This window comes from Lithobates pipiens, unplaced genomic scaffold, assembly GCF_037356315.1.
Source record: "Lithobates pipiens isolate NorthernLeopardFrog02 unplaced genomic scaffold, aLitPip1_a1.2 Scaffold_30, whole genome shotgun sequence".
Lineage (NCBI taxonomy): Eukaryota > Metazoa > Chordata > Amphibia > Anura > Ranidae > Lithobates > Lithobates pipiens.
Window position 1 is genome coordinate 97,780,820 of NW_027507791.1, and position 13,378 is coordinate 97,794,197.

At 40.5% G+C, this 13,378-nt stretch overlaps 1 protein-coding gene across 1 annotated transcript in view; it reads right to left on the reverse strand.

Annotated features, from left to right (window-relative positions):
- TTC6 (tetratricopeptide repeat domain 6) overlaps window positions 1–13,378 on the reverse strand; it is a 308,030-nt gene that overhangs the window by 20,704 nt on the left and 273,948 nt on the right. Inside the window, exon 30 of the mRNA XM_077464674.1 lies at window positions 4,914–5,084. Coding sequence (XP_077320800.1) covers window positions 4,914–5,084 — 171 coding nt within the window. The remainder of the gene's footprint in view (window positions 1–4,913; window positions 5,085–13,378) is intronic.

A 13,378-nucleotide genomic window follows, 5' to 3' on the forward strand; every position in this document is an offset into this window, starting at 1 on the left:
TCGTGTCCCATAGACTTTAACGTGTTCGCACAAATATTTTGGCCTGTTCGCAAATTCTGGTGCCAACCGAACCGGGGAAGTTCGGCTCATCCCTACCCAATAGCCAATGGCACATGAGCACGGTTGGTACCATAATATTAATGCCTCAAATGCAAAACATTATTGTATAGAATGAAAAGACTCAAACATTAGTAATAGTATTTTTTATGTATGATTGTGCTCAGCTCCAATGGCGTAGTGGTATGCCCTGCTACCTTCAACTGTAATTATTCAATAATATTATGGTGTGGAATTCCAAAAATCCAGCTATTCAAAAATCAAGGAAAAAAATGGTGTAGGGTCCCGTCCCCCCCCCCCCCCCCCAGTGCATACCAGGCCCTTCGGATCTGTTATGGACTTTAAGGGGAACCTTACACGAGCACGCAACCTGGCAGGTCAGGAAAGGGGGGGACGAGCGAGCGCTTTTTGAGACACGTCCCCTGGACATTGATGCATGTCCCCTGGGTTGGGACCCAGGTCCCCATACACTTTTTATGGAAAGAGCTTGCACATAAATCTTCAGTGAGAACTTTGGATTTTGCAGGTTCAAGCCCCATTGACTTCCACTATGCCCGCATATGTGATCTGACAGGCATGTTCTCCGGCAATAGCGCTGCATTAGTGCCCAGTTTCTGAGAGTTGAAGTCTTAAGTGGCCTTAATTTGGCACCATTTTCTGGGGCTGCCGCATCATTTATCGGCACTATAGTAAATGACCCCCACTGTGTGTCGTGTATCCAATATACGGTAAGCGCAATGTTGTCTATTGGTTCAAACATAGTCCTCAATGGCTGTGTAAAAAACAATAATAAAGTTCAAACGTCAAAGATAAACTATAGTGCCAAAAGTAGTGACGCCTGCCTTTACATGCACATGAACTTTAATGCCACCCCAGTTTTAATCCGTAGGGATCAGTATTGAGTTGGCCCATCCTTTGCAGCTATAACAGCTTCAACTCTTCTTATCTGTCCACAAGGTTTAGGAGTGCGTCTATGGGAATGTATGAAAAAGATCATGTGAATAAATGGCTGTGTGAATGAAACGTCACAGCCATAGAGCTTGGTAAGATGATTCTAGACTGAATGAGCCAAGGGAAAAATCCACAACCATCATGACAACTAAAACTCCCATGTAATAGAATTTTCTTAAGGGTCCTTTCACACGGGGCGGATCAGTTCTGATCCGCCCCGTGGATATCTGTTTGCTCAGCGGGGATCACTCCGCCGATCCCCGCTGAGCAGGGAGATGACAGTTCTGTCTCTGCACACTGCGCAGGGACGGACCTGTCACAGCGCCGCTCTCCCCTATGGGAGATCGGATGACGACGGACCGCAGTGCCCATCGTCACCCGATCCGATCCGCAGACGGATGGAAAAATAGCTTTTTCCTCCGTCACACTTTTTCGGATCGGAGCGGGTCGGATGTCAGCGGACATGTCACCGCTGACATCCGACGCTCCATAGAGCTCTATGGAGCACCCGTTCAGGTCCGCCTGAAAAACTGACAGGCGGGCCTGAACGGGACGTAAGTGTGAAAGGGGCCTAACTCAACGCATTTCTGAACAATCAATGCTTCCTCTTCCGGAGTAACAATTTTTAATGAGATTACAATAAACAAACAGCTTGCAAGCGACCCACCCGTGTGCTTAATTACAAATCTTCTAGCACTTGGTAATTAACTTTAGCATACAATTCAAAACATATATAAACAAAGTGCCTAAGATTCATAAGCCACATTAAAAGTTACATTCTCTAAAAGTATTGGTTTGGCCCCCAAGTTAAGCACTAAACATTTATCATTTGTATAGTAAATATCCATTATATATTGTGATCCATAGGATGAGTAAATATTGACAATGACATTTATATATCCATACCCATTAAATTATCAGTTCACAAGATAAATGCATAGACAAATGAAATTGAATTAACAATTAAGACAAATAAATCTAATTAGCCAGCCACCAATCAACCTCCCACATAGTCAAAATCGAGGGGTCAACAGATAGCCGGTGAATGGACACCAGTACTGCCAAAAGCCAAATGTGGCGCAGCCCTCTGTCACTGTCGAGAACCATCAAAAACAGGATTTATTAATGAATTAACAAAATGTATGTTACAAATGATTACCGGTACTATACAAACATGTTTTATCATTTATAATATATACAGTATATTGTTAGTATAGTAATCTATATAAAAACCAGCCTCTGGCAGATGTTAACTAGATTTGCTGTGGCCAGTGTTCAGGTTTATGGTGCAGAACAATTCCTCCTGAAGGCTGGGAAGAGCAGAGCAAGGCACTCGCCTGCGTGTGTCCACAGGCAGCGTCCTCATGGATGTGTGGTAGAGCCTGTGACATCTACTTCCAGGTCTGGCCTCTACTCCTTGCAGGATAAAGCAATACCAATAGTGTACTCTGATTATAACCACACTTTATTAAAACCTATGGTAATCCATTCACATTAAAAAAGCAGTCCAAATGCGATGATATGCGCTTTGCAAGAATCATGTCACTAGGGACCATAATCACAGCATATCAGACAAAGAACACCAGGATCGTGTGCATCTTACAAACACTTGAAGCGTGGCTCCACCCCAGGGGGCGTAATGTGAATCAGGGTGTTCTTTGTCTGATGTGCTGGTTTATATAAAGTGTGGTTTTAAGCTAAGTACACTATTTGTACCATTTCTGTGTTTACATGTGGTCTGTGATTGCCGTACTGCAGAAGCAGATTATTAAAGAGGTGTGAAGAAGATATCGTTTTAGAATGCGTAATATATGTTCTTATGACCTTGATATATACATTGAGGTCCATTTGAGGCGGTGAGCAGCCAGTTTACACTGAGGAGTTACATATACAGTATGAATGATGTGTGATAAGCATAGAGGATTTTATATTTGCATGTATACATCACTGTAATGTGAGTGCATTTTTTGATGATCTTACATCAATTACTTCTATACAGAGAGAACTATTTTTTATTTTGTGTTTGCATGTACTTGTATCTGTTAGAGTATAGTTGTGGCAGAATGAGGAGAAGACAGAAGTGGAATTGTTGAGACATCCCCTCAGTTAAGGGGACATGTGACCTTGATGCATATTGAGGTCCACTCTGGAAGGTGGGCACTTATATAGCACTGGGTGATCGGAGTGGCAGGAAGAGAAGTATTGGAGGATTATGGAAGATTTCACATATTTTTTTAATATATTTGTGAAGGACTACTGACAGAGAATTGCAGACCTTTTTTGTGTGACTAATTCTAATTAAGATTTTGTGCTATGCATGTTAAGAGTTCCTATGAAATCAATTAAATTCAATGAATTTGCCAGTTGTAAATATTAACAGGCAATCATTGTTACACTGACTGCTTTGCAGATATGGGAAAAGTAGAAGAACTGCTCATTAAATGCAAAACTGTGTCTAGGTAAAACAGGCAAAGCTCAGTGCATGCATAGCACAGTAATATTTTTTAATGTGCATCAATTGGGAGCCTCCAACTCCTTAGAAACAGTTCCCAATTTGCAGGAGATAGCACATCCCACAATGCAATGCAATTGCCTTGGCAACCAACGGAGAAGTACCCATGTTGCACTGTAAGACTTGATGGAGAAGTGCCTATACTGGGCCTTCTATTAAGCTCCCTTGCATAGGACAGCTTGGGCTCCTGGGACAGAGCGTAAGTAACAACTTTATGCACACAATATCCTGCGCTCAAATGTGGTGCTGAGAATCTAACAGGCTCTCCACTCTTGTAGTTTATGGTTTCAGCACCCCCAAGCCTTGCAGCCCTCCTGTGACTATGGATATCCCTTCATATGTATCACTACAAAATAACGCCTTGTGCATTATCATAGCACACCATTTACTGATGAACAAAAATCAATAATATACACTCTGAAGAAGAGGGTTGTCCCTTGAAACACATAAGCCATATTGGATGCAAAAGGTGTCTTTTTGCATTATAGGACATGTGTTGTTGATCTGGAGACAGTTGGCTCTTGTTGGCTTAGATATGCTTGCCTATTTGTGTTGTTTGTGAGTATAACATTGTTTTCATGCATCAATAAACGGTGTGTTATGGTAATAGTTAGGCTGGTGTCCCCTCTTTTTTGTTTAGTAGTTCTACAGAGCAGAGATACTTTGATACCTGTGCTCTGAAGGAAACCAACTGTACTCATACATAATGCAAAAGCAAATCCAGATGCTTGGAAATATGCTAAATAAGACAGAGAAATGATTTGTCACAAAAATGTATGGTGCATGTTGGGTGATTCAGGCATCTAACCATTAAAAACTTTTCCCTTATGTACATTCACTAACTTCTTCAGGGAATGTTTTCAGTAATGTTGCATTATGCCACTTACACACGACCGGACTTTTCAACGGACTAGGTCCAACGGTCTTCCCGATAAACTTTTGGCGGAAGTCCGATAGACTTTCTGAACGAAACGGACTTGGCTACACACAACTGGACTAAGTCCATTTTGAACGTGATGACGTAAACGGGACTAAACAAGGAAGTTCAATAGCTAGTAGCCAATAGCTGCCTTTGCGTCGTATTTGGTCTGTCGGACTAGCACACAGACAAACGGTTTTCCCGATTTTTAGTCCGTCAGACTTGAGTCCGTCGGATAGGTTTGAAACATGTTATATTTCTAGGTCCGTCTGACTTTTGGGGAAAAAAAGTTCACCGGAGCCCACACACGATTGAATTGTCTGACGGATTCTGGTCCGCCAGACCAAGTCTGCCGGAAAGTCCGATCGGGTGTACGCAGCATTAAGTGAATTGCAAACTTCTCAAAATAAACAAGTTTGGTTAAGAATTAAGATCTCATCAAAGTATTTTAACAACTTAATTTGGAGACTTTACCTGTGAGAACTGACGGTTGTGAAGATACAGATTAGCTGCATTGAAGTAAGCCAGAGAGTATTTTGGATTGGCTGCAATTGCTGATTGATAATCTCTCATGGCATTTGACAACTTCCCCATGAACTGGTGGATAACACCTCGGTTTGTTAGCAGCTGTGCTGTTACACCAAGCTGTGGGCAGAAGAGCAGAAATGTCCACAACAATTATAAGGATTGAAAACACAGTAACATAATCTAAATCATTGGGTCACATCAAACAAATGATTTTGTATATGCTTTCCATCTCCCTCACTAAACTGAAACTTCTTCTTAAGCCTATTTTCACTTTTAGGTGAGGTAGGTTAGGATTTATGATGGCGGTACGAAGAGGATTTTCACCGCCCCTACTCAGGTTTTAAATCTGACCCTTTGAGATTCTGACTGGTTGTGGAATCAGGAGTACTCAGAATGAAGCCCAAGTTCAGGCAAATTTTTTTTAAATATTGCTTTGCTCCTGGTAAAATAAAATAGCAACTTTTGCTGGAATACTTAACTTCTCCTTGTACTGTCTCTGCCAGACTTGCCATTCCACTATCTAGGGCCAGTCCTCTTCAAGTTGAATGATACCCAATAACATATCATTCATAGCATCATGCACAAACATTATAAACTCTACTTAGCCCAGTATCTGCAAAACCTCTTAAAGGGCCTGGTTGAAAATGGCTATCATACTACTGACGTAAAATAATACACATCTGTAAGTCTGGCACGATTTGAAATAAAACTCAACTTTAATACATAGAAACATACAAGAGTGACAGCAGAAAAAATACCAATTAATCAATCAAGCCTGTGCAATTTGCTTTTAATGTATACTATTTTTTTGGTATTTTAGTGTTAACTTTTTTTGTCTGTGTATAGATCTCTGTTTATCCCAAACATGTTTGAATACACTTACTGCTGAATGACTCACTACCTCTACTAGAAGTCTATTCCAAGCATCAACTACTCTTTTGGTAAAATGAATACTTTCTAAACTCTCAACCGGTGGTGCATTGGTGCTGGTGTGCATGCGTCCATGCTTGCTGATGATGCAACGTGCCACACCTCTGCAATGTAGCCTAGGCTTCTTGGGCAGGCTGCCACCATTTTGAGAGGTATAAAAGGTGAGCTATAATGCAGACCACTTACATCCATCATCAGAGTGTGCTAGATTGTGGTCTGAAAGGAGGGGAGACTGGTTTGCAGTTATTTGGTTTCTTATTAGATACTCCATCTTTGGTATGGAGTCTCATTATGACATTAGCTTTTCCATTGTTTTAAAGGGACGTCACTGGAATTGGGGGATAATATATTTAATATTTTGGACATCCGTCTTCTCCCCCATGGCATTGTTATTTAAAAGAGAGGCTGCCTTCTGTTGATGTAAGCACAGTATTTTATAATTATGGGCTCTTTATGGTTAAAGCTATTTGTTGGCATTAGAACCAGTGTCCAACTCTATGTATCACCTACAGTCCTGTTTCCTTATGGCTGATGGAAGTTTACAGTAGAGTTAGGTTATAAAAAAAGAACCCAAGCTTTAAACATCTTACAGAATATTGTTCAATCCATCATCTGAAAATGGAAAGAGTATGGCACAACTGCAAACATGGCCATCCATCTAAACTGACAGAGTTGGCAAGGAGAGCATTAATCACAGAAGCCGCTAAGAGGCCCATGGTAACTCTGGAGAAGCTGCAGAGATCCTCAGCTCAGGTGGGAGAATCTGTGCACAAGACAACTATTATTCATGTACTCCACAAATCTAGCCTTTATGGAAGAGTGGCAACAAGCCATTGTTGAAAGAAAACCACAAGAAGTCCCATTTGTAGTTTGCGAGAAGCCAGGTAGGGGACACAGCAAACATATGGAAGAAGGTGCTCTGGTCAGATGAGACCAAAATTTAACTTTCTGGCCTAAAAGCAAAATGCCATGTGTGGTGGAAAACTAACACTGCACATCACCTTAAAACACACCATCCTCACTGTGAAACATTGTGGTGGCAGCATCATGTTGGGGATGCTTTTCTTCAGCAGGGACAGGGAAGCTGGTCAGAGTTGATGGGAAGATGGAAGGAGCCAAATACAGGGCAATCTTAGAAGAAAACCTGTTAGAGTCTGCAAAAGACTTGAGACTGAGGTTCGTTTTCCAGCAAGACAATGACACTAAACATATAGTCAGAGCTACAATATCAGTGGTCCCCAAACTATGGCCCTCCAGTACGCTTGTGCAATTCGTTTGGTAACTAATCGAAATTCGGCCGAATTTTGCATCTTTTGGACATTCGGATGCATCTGAATAAAAAAATAACGAATAACAACGAATACAAAAGAAATATAACAAATGAATTCGAATGAATTTGACATGATTCGGTAATTCTTTAACCACTTTCAGACCGGACCAATTTGCTGGTCAAAGACCAGACCACTTTTTGTGATTCGGCACTGCGTCGCTTTAACTGACAATTGCGCGGTCGTGCGACGTGGCTCCCAAAAAAAATTGACGTCCTTTTTTTCCCACAAATAGAGCTTTCTTTTGGTGGTATTTGATCACCCCTGCGGTTTTTATTTTTTGCGCTATAAACAAAAATAGAGCGACAATTTAGAAAAAAACGCATTATTTTTTACTTTTTGTTATAATAAATATCCCCCAAAAATATATAAAAAAACATTTTTTTCCCTCAGTTTAGGCCGATACGTATTCTTCTACTTATTTTTGGTAAAAAAAATCGCAATAAGCGATTATTGATTGGTTTGCGCAAAAGTTATAGCGTTTACAAAATAGGGATAGTTTTATAGCATTTTTATTAATAATTTTTTATTATTTTTTTTTTTACTAGTAATGGCGGCGATCGGCGATTTTTATTGTGACTGCGACATTGTGGGGGACCCATCGGACATTTTTGACACATTTTTGGGACCATTGTCATTTATACAGTAATCACTGCTATATAAATGCAGTGATTCCTGTGTAAATGACACTGGCAGTGAAGGGGTTAACCAGGGGGTGGCAGTGTAGGGGTTAAGTGTTCCTAGGGGTGTGTTACTAACTGTGGGGGGGTTGGGCTTTCATTTAGTGAACACTGATCTCTGCTCCAATCACATGGAGCAGAGATCAGCGTCACTAGTTGCTAGGCAGAATGGAGAAATGCTGTTTACTCGGCATTTGCTCCATTCGGCCGCACCGTGAGACGATCGCGGGGATGCCCGCGGCGATCGAGTCCGCGGGTCCCGCGACCGGACTCACGGGGGTCCCGACTAGCGCGGGAGCGTGCCGCCGGCGGTGCACTCCCGATGGCAGGGCGGAATTGAATATTGGACGTACCTGTACGCCAATATGCCTGCCCGTGCCATTCTGTCGACGTACATCGTCGTGCGCTGGTCGGGAAGTGGTTAAAGATCGAATGAAACAAACGGTCAGCTCAAAGTAAATCTTATAGTCCAATCATCTAATTAATTTTGTGCCGGAGGATGGATTACTGGCAAAGTGCATTCCTGAGAACTGAGTTAGAAGGGTGTTGTATTGTATTTGAGCGGAGGAGAAGAGATGTTGTCATTGTGTGTGTTAAAAGATTCAATAAACAAACGACTTTCCAAACTACGAATCATTATCACGAATGTCTATACATACATAAATGGCAAATTTCAACAAATAAAAACGAATGAATTCGACACTCTGCGAATAATAACGGATTATCCGAAAACGTATTAACGTAACATAACGAATATAACAGAACGAAAGGATGTATTTTACGGATGACAACAAACCGAAACTAAACAAAATTTTCCGTTGTGCACAAGTCTACCCTCCAGTTGTTCAGGAACTACAATTCCTATCATGCCTAGTCATGTCTGTGAATGTCAGAGTTTTACCATGCCTCATGGGAAACAGGGATCGGGAGCCTGGTCCCTAACCAGGCCTCCCCAAAGGGGTAGGGCAATTGGACTATCTCGGTACAGTACAATAGGGGTAAGTTCAAGTATATAGGCAGGTGTATAAAATGATACAAAAGTTTATTAATACAAAATTAATAACACATAACATAAATCAGTTACAAGTTAAAAGCATTGGTAACAATCCATGTGTATCACCAAGATAATAATTCCCAAACGGGGAAGATCACAGAGGGATAGTTGATCACGGATAACATCTCAAATACTTTTGCGGACTAATGCCGCTTCATCAGGAGGATATCTGTAATTTGATTAACAAATGATCAATGACAATATAATTGACCAAAGACATAAAAGGTAACCATATTTAATACAATATATCAGTTAAACAATATATTTATATATACAGAGGCAAAAGTGAGGCTGCTTACCCACATCCCGGCAGGCACGGGGCACAAGTGTCACCAAAAAGGGGGGTCTCCCACGGCAACTATGGGGGACTAACAGAACAATGGGCTGGAATCTGAATAGAATAAGGCAGATAAAATGGGTGAACTATGTACTTGGAGAAAACTACAGGTGAGGGGATGTGAGGATGTGACTGGGGTGATTAGCCAGTTGTCATGACAGTGTAAATATACAGGAATGTGACTACAAATTCAAAGTTGAAGTAAGACCTACGGGAACCTAAGGGGGAACTCTAGGGGACAAAAATTACAAGAATGGTCTGAAGGAGTTGACTGTGTTCAGGCTGTGTGGAATAGTGGTGTTAAGTCTCTCAATCCAGAGGGTCTCCCGCTGCAAGAGCACCTTGTCACGATCACCCCCTCTGGTATCCGGGGGTACCACCTCCAGGGCCAAAAATTTAACAGCTAGTGTTACATCTATGGTAAAGGCCTATGTGTCAGCTAATGGTGGTACGTTTCCCCATTTACTGAGTGATGTAAATGGTCCCCAATTCTCTGCCTTAGTTCCCTGATAGTCTTCCCTACATAAAAACGCCCTGCAGTCGCAAAGCATTAAATACACGACTCCAGTAGTGCCACAATGGGCTGAGGTGTGAGGGGTGAAAAGTTGCCAATTGGTGAGTATGAAGGTTGTACCCATGAGAATCCAAGGGCACCGAGGGCAGTGCTCACATTGAAAAGTGACCCTCAAGGGACAATTTGTGTCAGATCGATAGTGGCTGCTGATTAAGCGATCTTTAAGGGTATTGGCTCTATGGAAAACTAGTTCAGGAGTGCTACAGTGATGTTTGTTTAAGATATGGTGATCTGGTAAAAGGTGCCAATGCTTGGAGAGAATATCTCAAAGCTGGCCCTGAAGTGCTGAACATTTGGGGATGATCTGATCTGTGTTGGTACAGTTTGTGTGTGGAGGGGGATATAACAGATGTTCTAGTACGTGTAAGTGCTTTATTGAAGGCCTTCCTCAGATCTGGGAGTAGCCTCTCAAAGCAAACATTCACATAGAGAAGCAACCGGAATATAGAAATCCTGGTGTCACAGACCGATATCTACAAACTTTTCAGAGCTAGGTTTCAATAAGTGATTACAACCCGTCTTTAATAATTGATAGACAATCGGTCTATGCTGAATTGCTGAACTCTCAGTTGCAGGTTAGCAGTGAAGAAATAGACACTTTACTTTGCTCATTGCATACACATGCTCTGCTTTCTGTTTTGTAGTGCTACACCCATTGCCCCAGTGACTACGTCTCTTATGACAAAACGTACATCAGGTGGAAGAAGTAGACATCAGAACACCCGTCAGGGCAATGGATGCTAATCTGTACTGAATGCCTGCCCCTTAAACATTTTTTTAAGTAGATTCCTTTTTTAATAGATTATTAATACGCATGTACATTGCACAATGACGTTTTCTTCCCTCTCTTTATATACATCATGCTCCATATGATTTTGCAGGATAGATTTTTAGCAAAGTGATCTGGAGAGTATATTCAAGTGATTAACCACTTCCCGACCGGCGCACGGCGATGTAAGTCGGCAGAATGGCACAGGCAAGCAAATTGGCATACAGGTACATCCATTTGAAATTACCACTGCGTATCGGCCTAAACTGAGAATTTTTTTTTTTATTTAATACATTTTTGGGGGATATTTATTATAGTAAAAAGTTAAAAATAATGCTTTTTTTCAAAATTGTCGCTTATTTTGTTTATAGCGCAAACAATAAAATCTGCAGGGGTGATCAAATACCACCAAAAGAAAGCTCTATTTATGGGAAAAAAAGGACGTGAATTTTGTTTGGGAGCCACGTAGCATGACCGCGCAATTGTCAGTTAAAGCGACGCAGTGCCGAATCGCAAAAAGTGGTCTGGTCTTAAGGCAGCAAAATGGTCCGGTCTGAAAGTGGTTAATCACCTTATGGGCCTTTCTGCTGGGAGATACTTTCCATACCTACAATAAGGGGTGTGCTCACTAAAGTGAGGTCAGACCCTAATAAGGTCATACTTTCTGATAAGAGGCTAATTTATTCATCTTGGAGTGTAGCACAATTGGGTGATCACCTACAGCACTAGCACAATAGGATGTGCACATGTTGAACACTATTTTTTAATAATTGACTGTATTTGGGACTTTTATTCCTTTTTTATAATTGTTCAGGATTTTTGCACTGTATTTTCCTTGCATGCTAGCACAGATTTTAAGAATGTGGATTACACCAATTGGATGAATTTTTGCTTTATTTACTGGCCTGAGGGACTATATGCACATTATTATTAATGGTTTGGTGTAATGCATTTAAGAGCTTGAATAAGTACTTATTTGATGACAGCGCAACATTTTTTTATTTTTATTTTTTTGCCAGAATTTATTTATTTTTCATTAGTGCTACACTATAGTTGTGCTTTACTGCTTCTTATTATAATGCAGGTCTGTAAGTTGAAAAGGAATTGAAAAAAAAAAATAAGCTTCCATTAAAGGGTTGATATCGCAAAGAAGGGAGGCATAGTGATTGCAAAGTGAAGACTACTTCCGATAGTGGAAAACGCACAAAGCTCTATATTTATTACATTAACATACATCTGGATCTGTAAGCAAATAAAATGTACAAGTCACATCAAGTATTACGTTAGGGTAAATTTAGAAAATGGAAAATACACTGTTAATTTTACCTTTAAGAATAGTTAAAGTATTACTAAACCTAGTGATTTAGCGGTTTCCCAAAACAGTTACATTTAAGGCATGCCATGAATGATAACTGTCACAGTTGCTTGTGCTCTCAACTGAACTGTCAAGCCATCAATTGGCTGGTATGATAATGGATCACATGTGCAGCTCCATGGCAACTGCACATCAAACATAAGCTAAGATGGCAGCTTCCTTTATTGTAAAGGTTTAGAATGGTTTAGTTACGCCTTAATGCTTAAATTTCTGAATAACCCAATACTTACGATCTTTTGCAGGGACTGTTCTAAGGTGTTATAAGAACTGAAGCAGAGAAAACTCATTGCTGCGTGAAAGATGTCACTGTATACATTTTAAACACAATTTAAAGGGTTATTTTTTTGAAGCGTGTGCCTCTCTGCTCTGCCCCAAGCAATTCACCTTGAACAAAAATATTTTCACTTATAAATGATATTACTGTGAGGTTATTTTAATGCATGCCTATAACACATTTTCACACTCTATTTTTTAAGGATGGCTTCAAAGATGAACCATTATCCTCAGTGCACTGAAATAGTACTAAATTGCAAAGTAGATTAATACTAGCTCAAAATCCAGCACGTCGGCTGTATAATAGGGGTTGTTTAAAATGCACAGAAAGTAAGTTTCAAGAAATGAGTCAGTGTGTTTTATTTTGTTCTTATCGTATGGTAAACAGTGACAGTTTGATTGTCTGCTTGCAGCTGTGCCTAGAAATGCAATTGCTTTTGTGCAATAAATGCTCTTATGAGAAAATTCTGTAGACACGGCTGTTTTTGCGGTTTTCCTGGGAAGAATGAGCATAAAAGCATCTGAAAACATAAGATATCAAAATAAATAATACATATTGGGGTTGATATACTAAAGGTAAAGCAAATAGGCTGTTACACTTTGCAATAGAATTTTTCCTAGAGCTTGGAAACCGTGTGTTTGACTTTGCAGAGAATACACAATCACAAGCAAGGAAAATAAAAATGGCATTTTTGCTTGGACATGGTTGGCTGATAGAAGTCACCTGAATTACTATACTCTGGAGAAAATTCCCTTGCAAAGTGAACAGTCTTTTTTCCTTTATCAAATCAACCCCACCCTATACATAGCCTGTGATTTCACTGCACTTTCTTGATTTATCAAATATGCCAGATAGGATTTTCATCTTGCCTAAAACTTCTGAAGAAATATCACCAGGACCTTTCACTGTGATGTCCTAAATCAGCCTTTGACATTTATTACCTCTGAGCAACCCTTGAAATAGTTTTCAGGTCTCTGGGTGTCATGGTTATGCAATAGAGTTTGTCTGCTTACCTGTCTCCATGTGTTCGTCTCTAGAGACCAGCCGACCCTCACCTGACTGCTTTTGTAATCCATCCTCTGGCATGGCT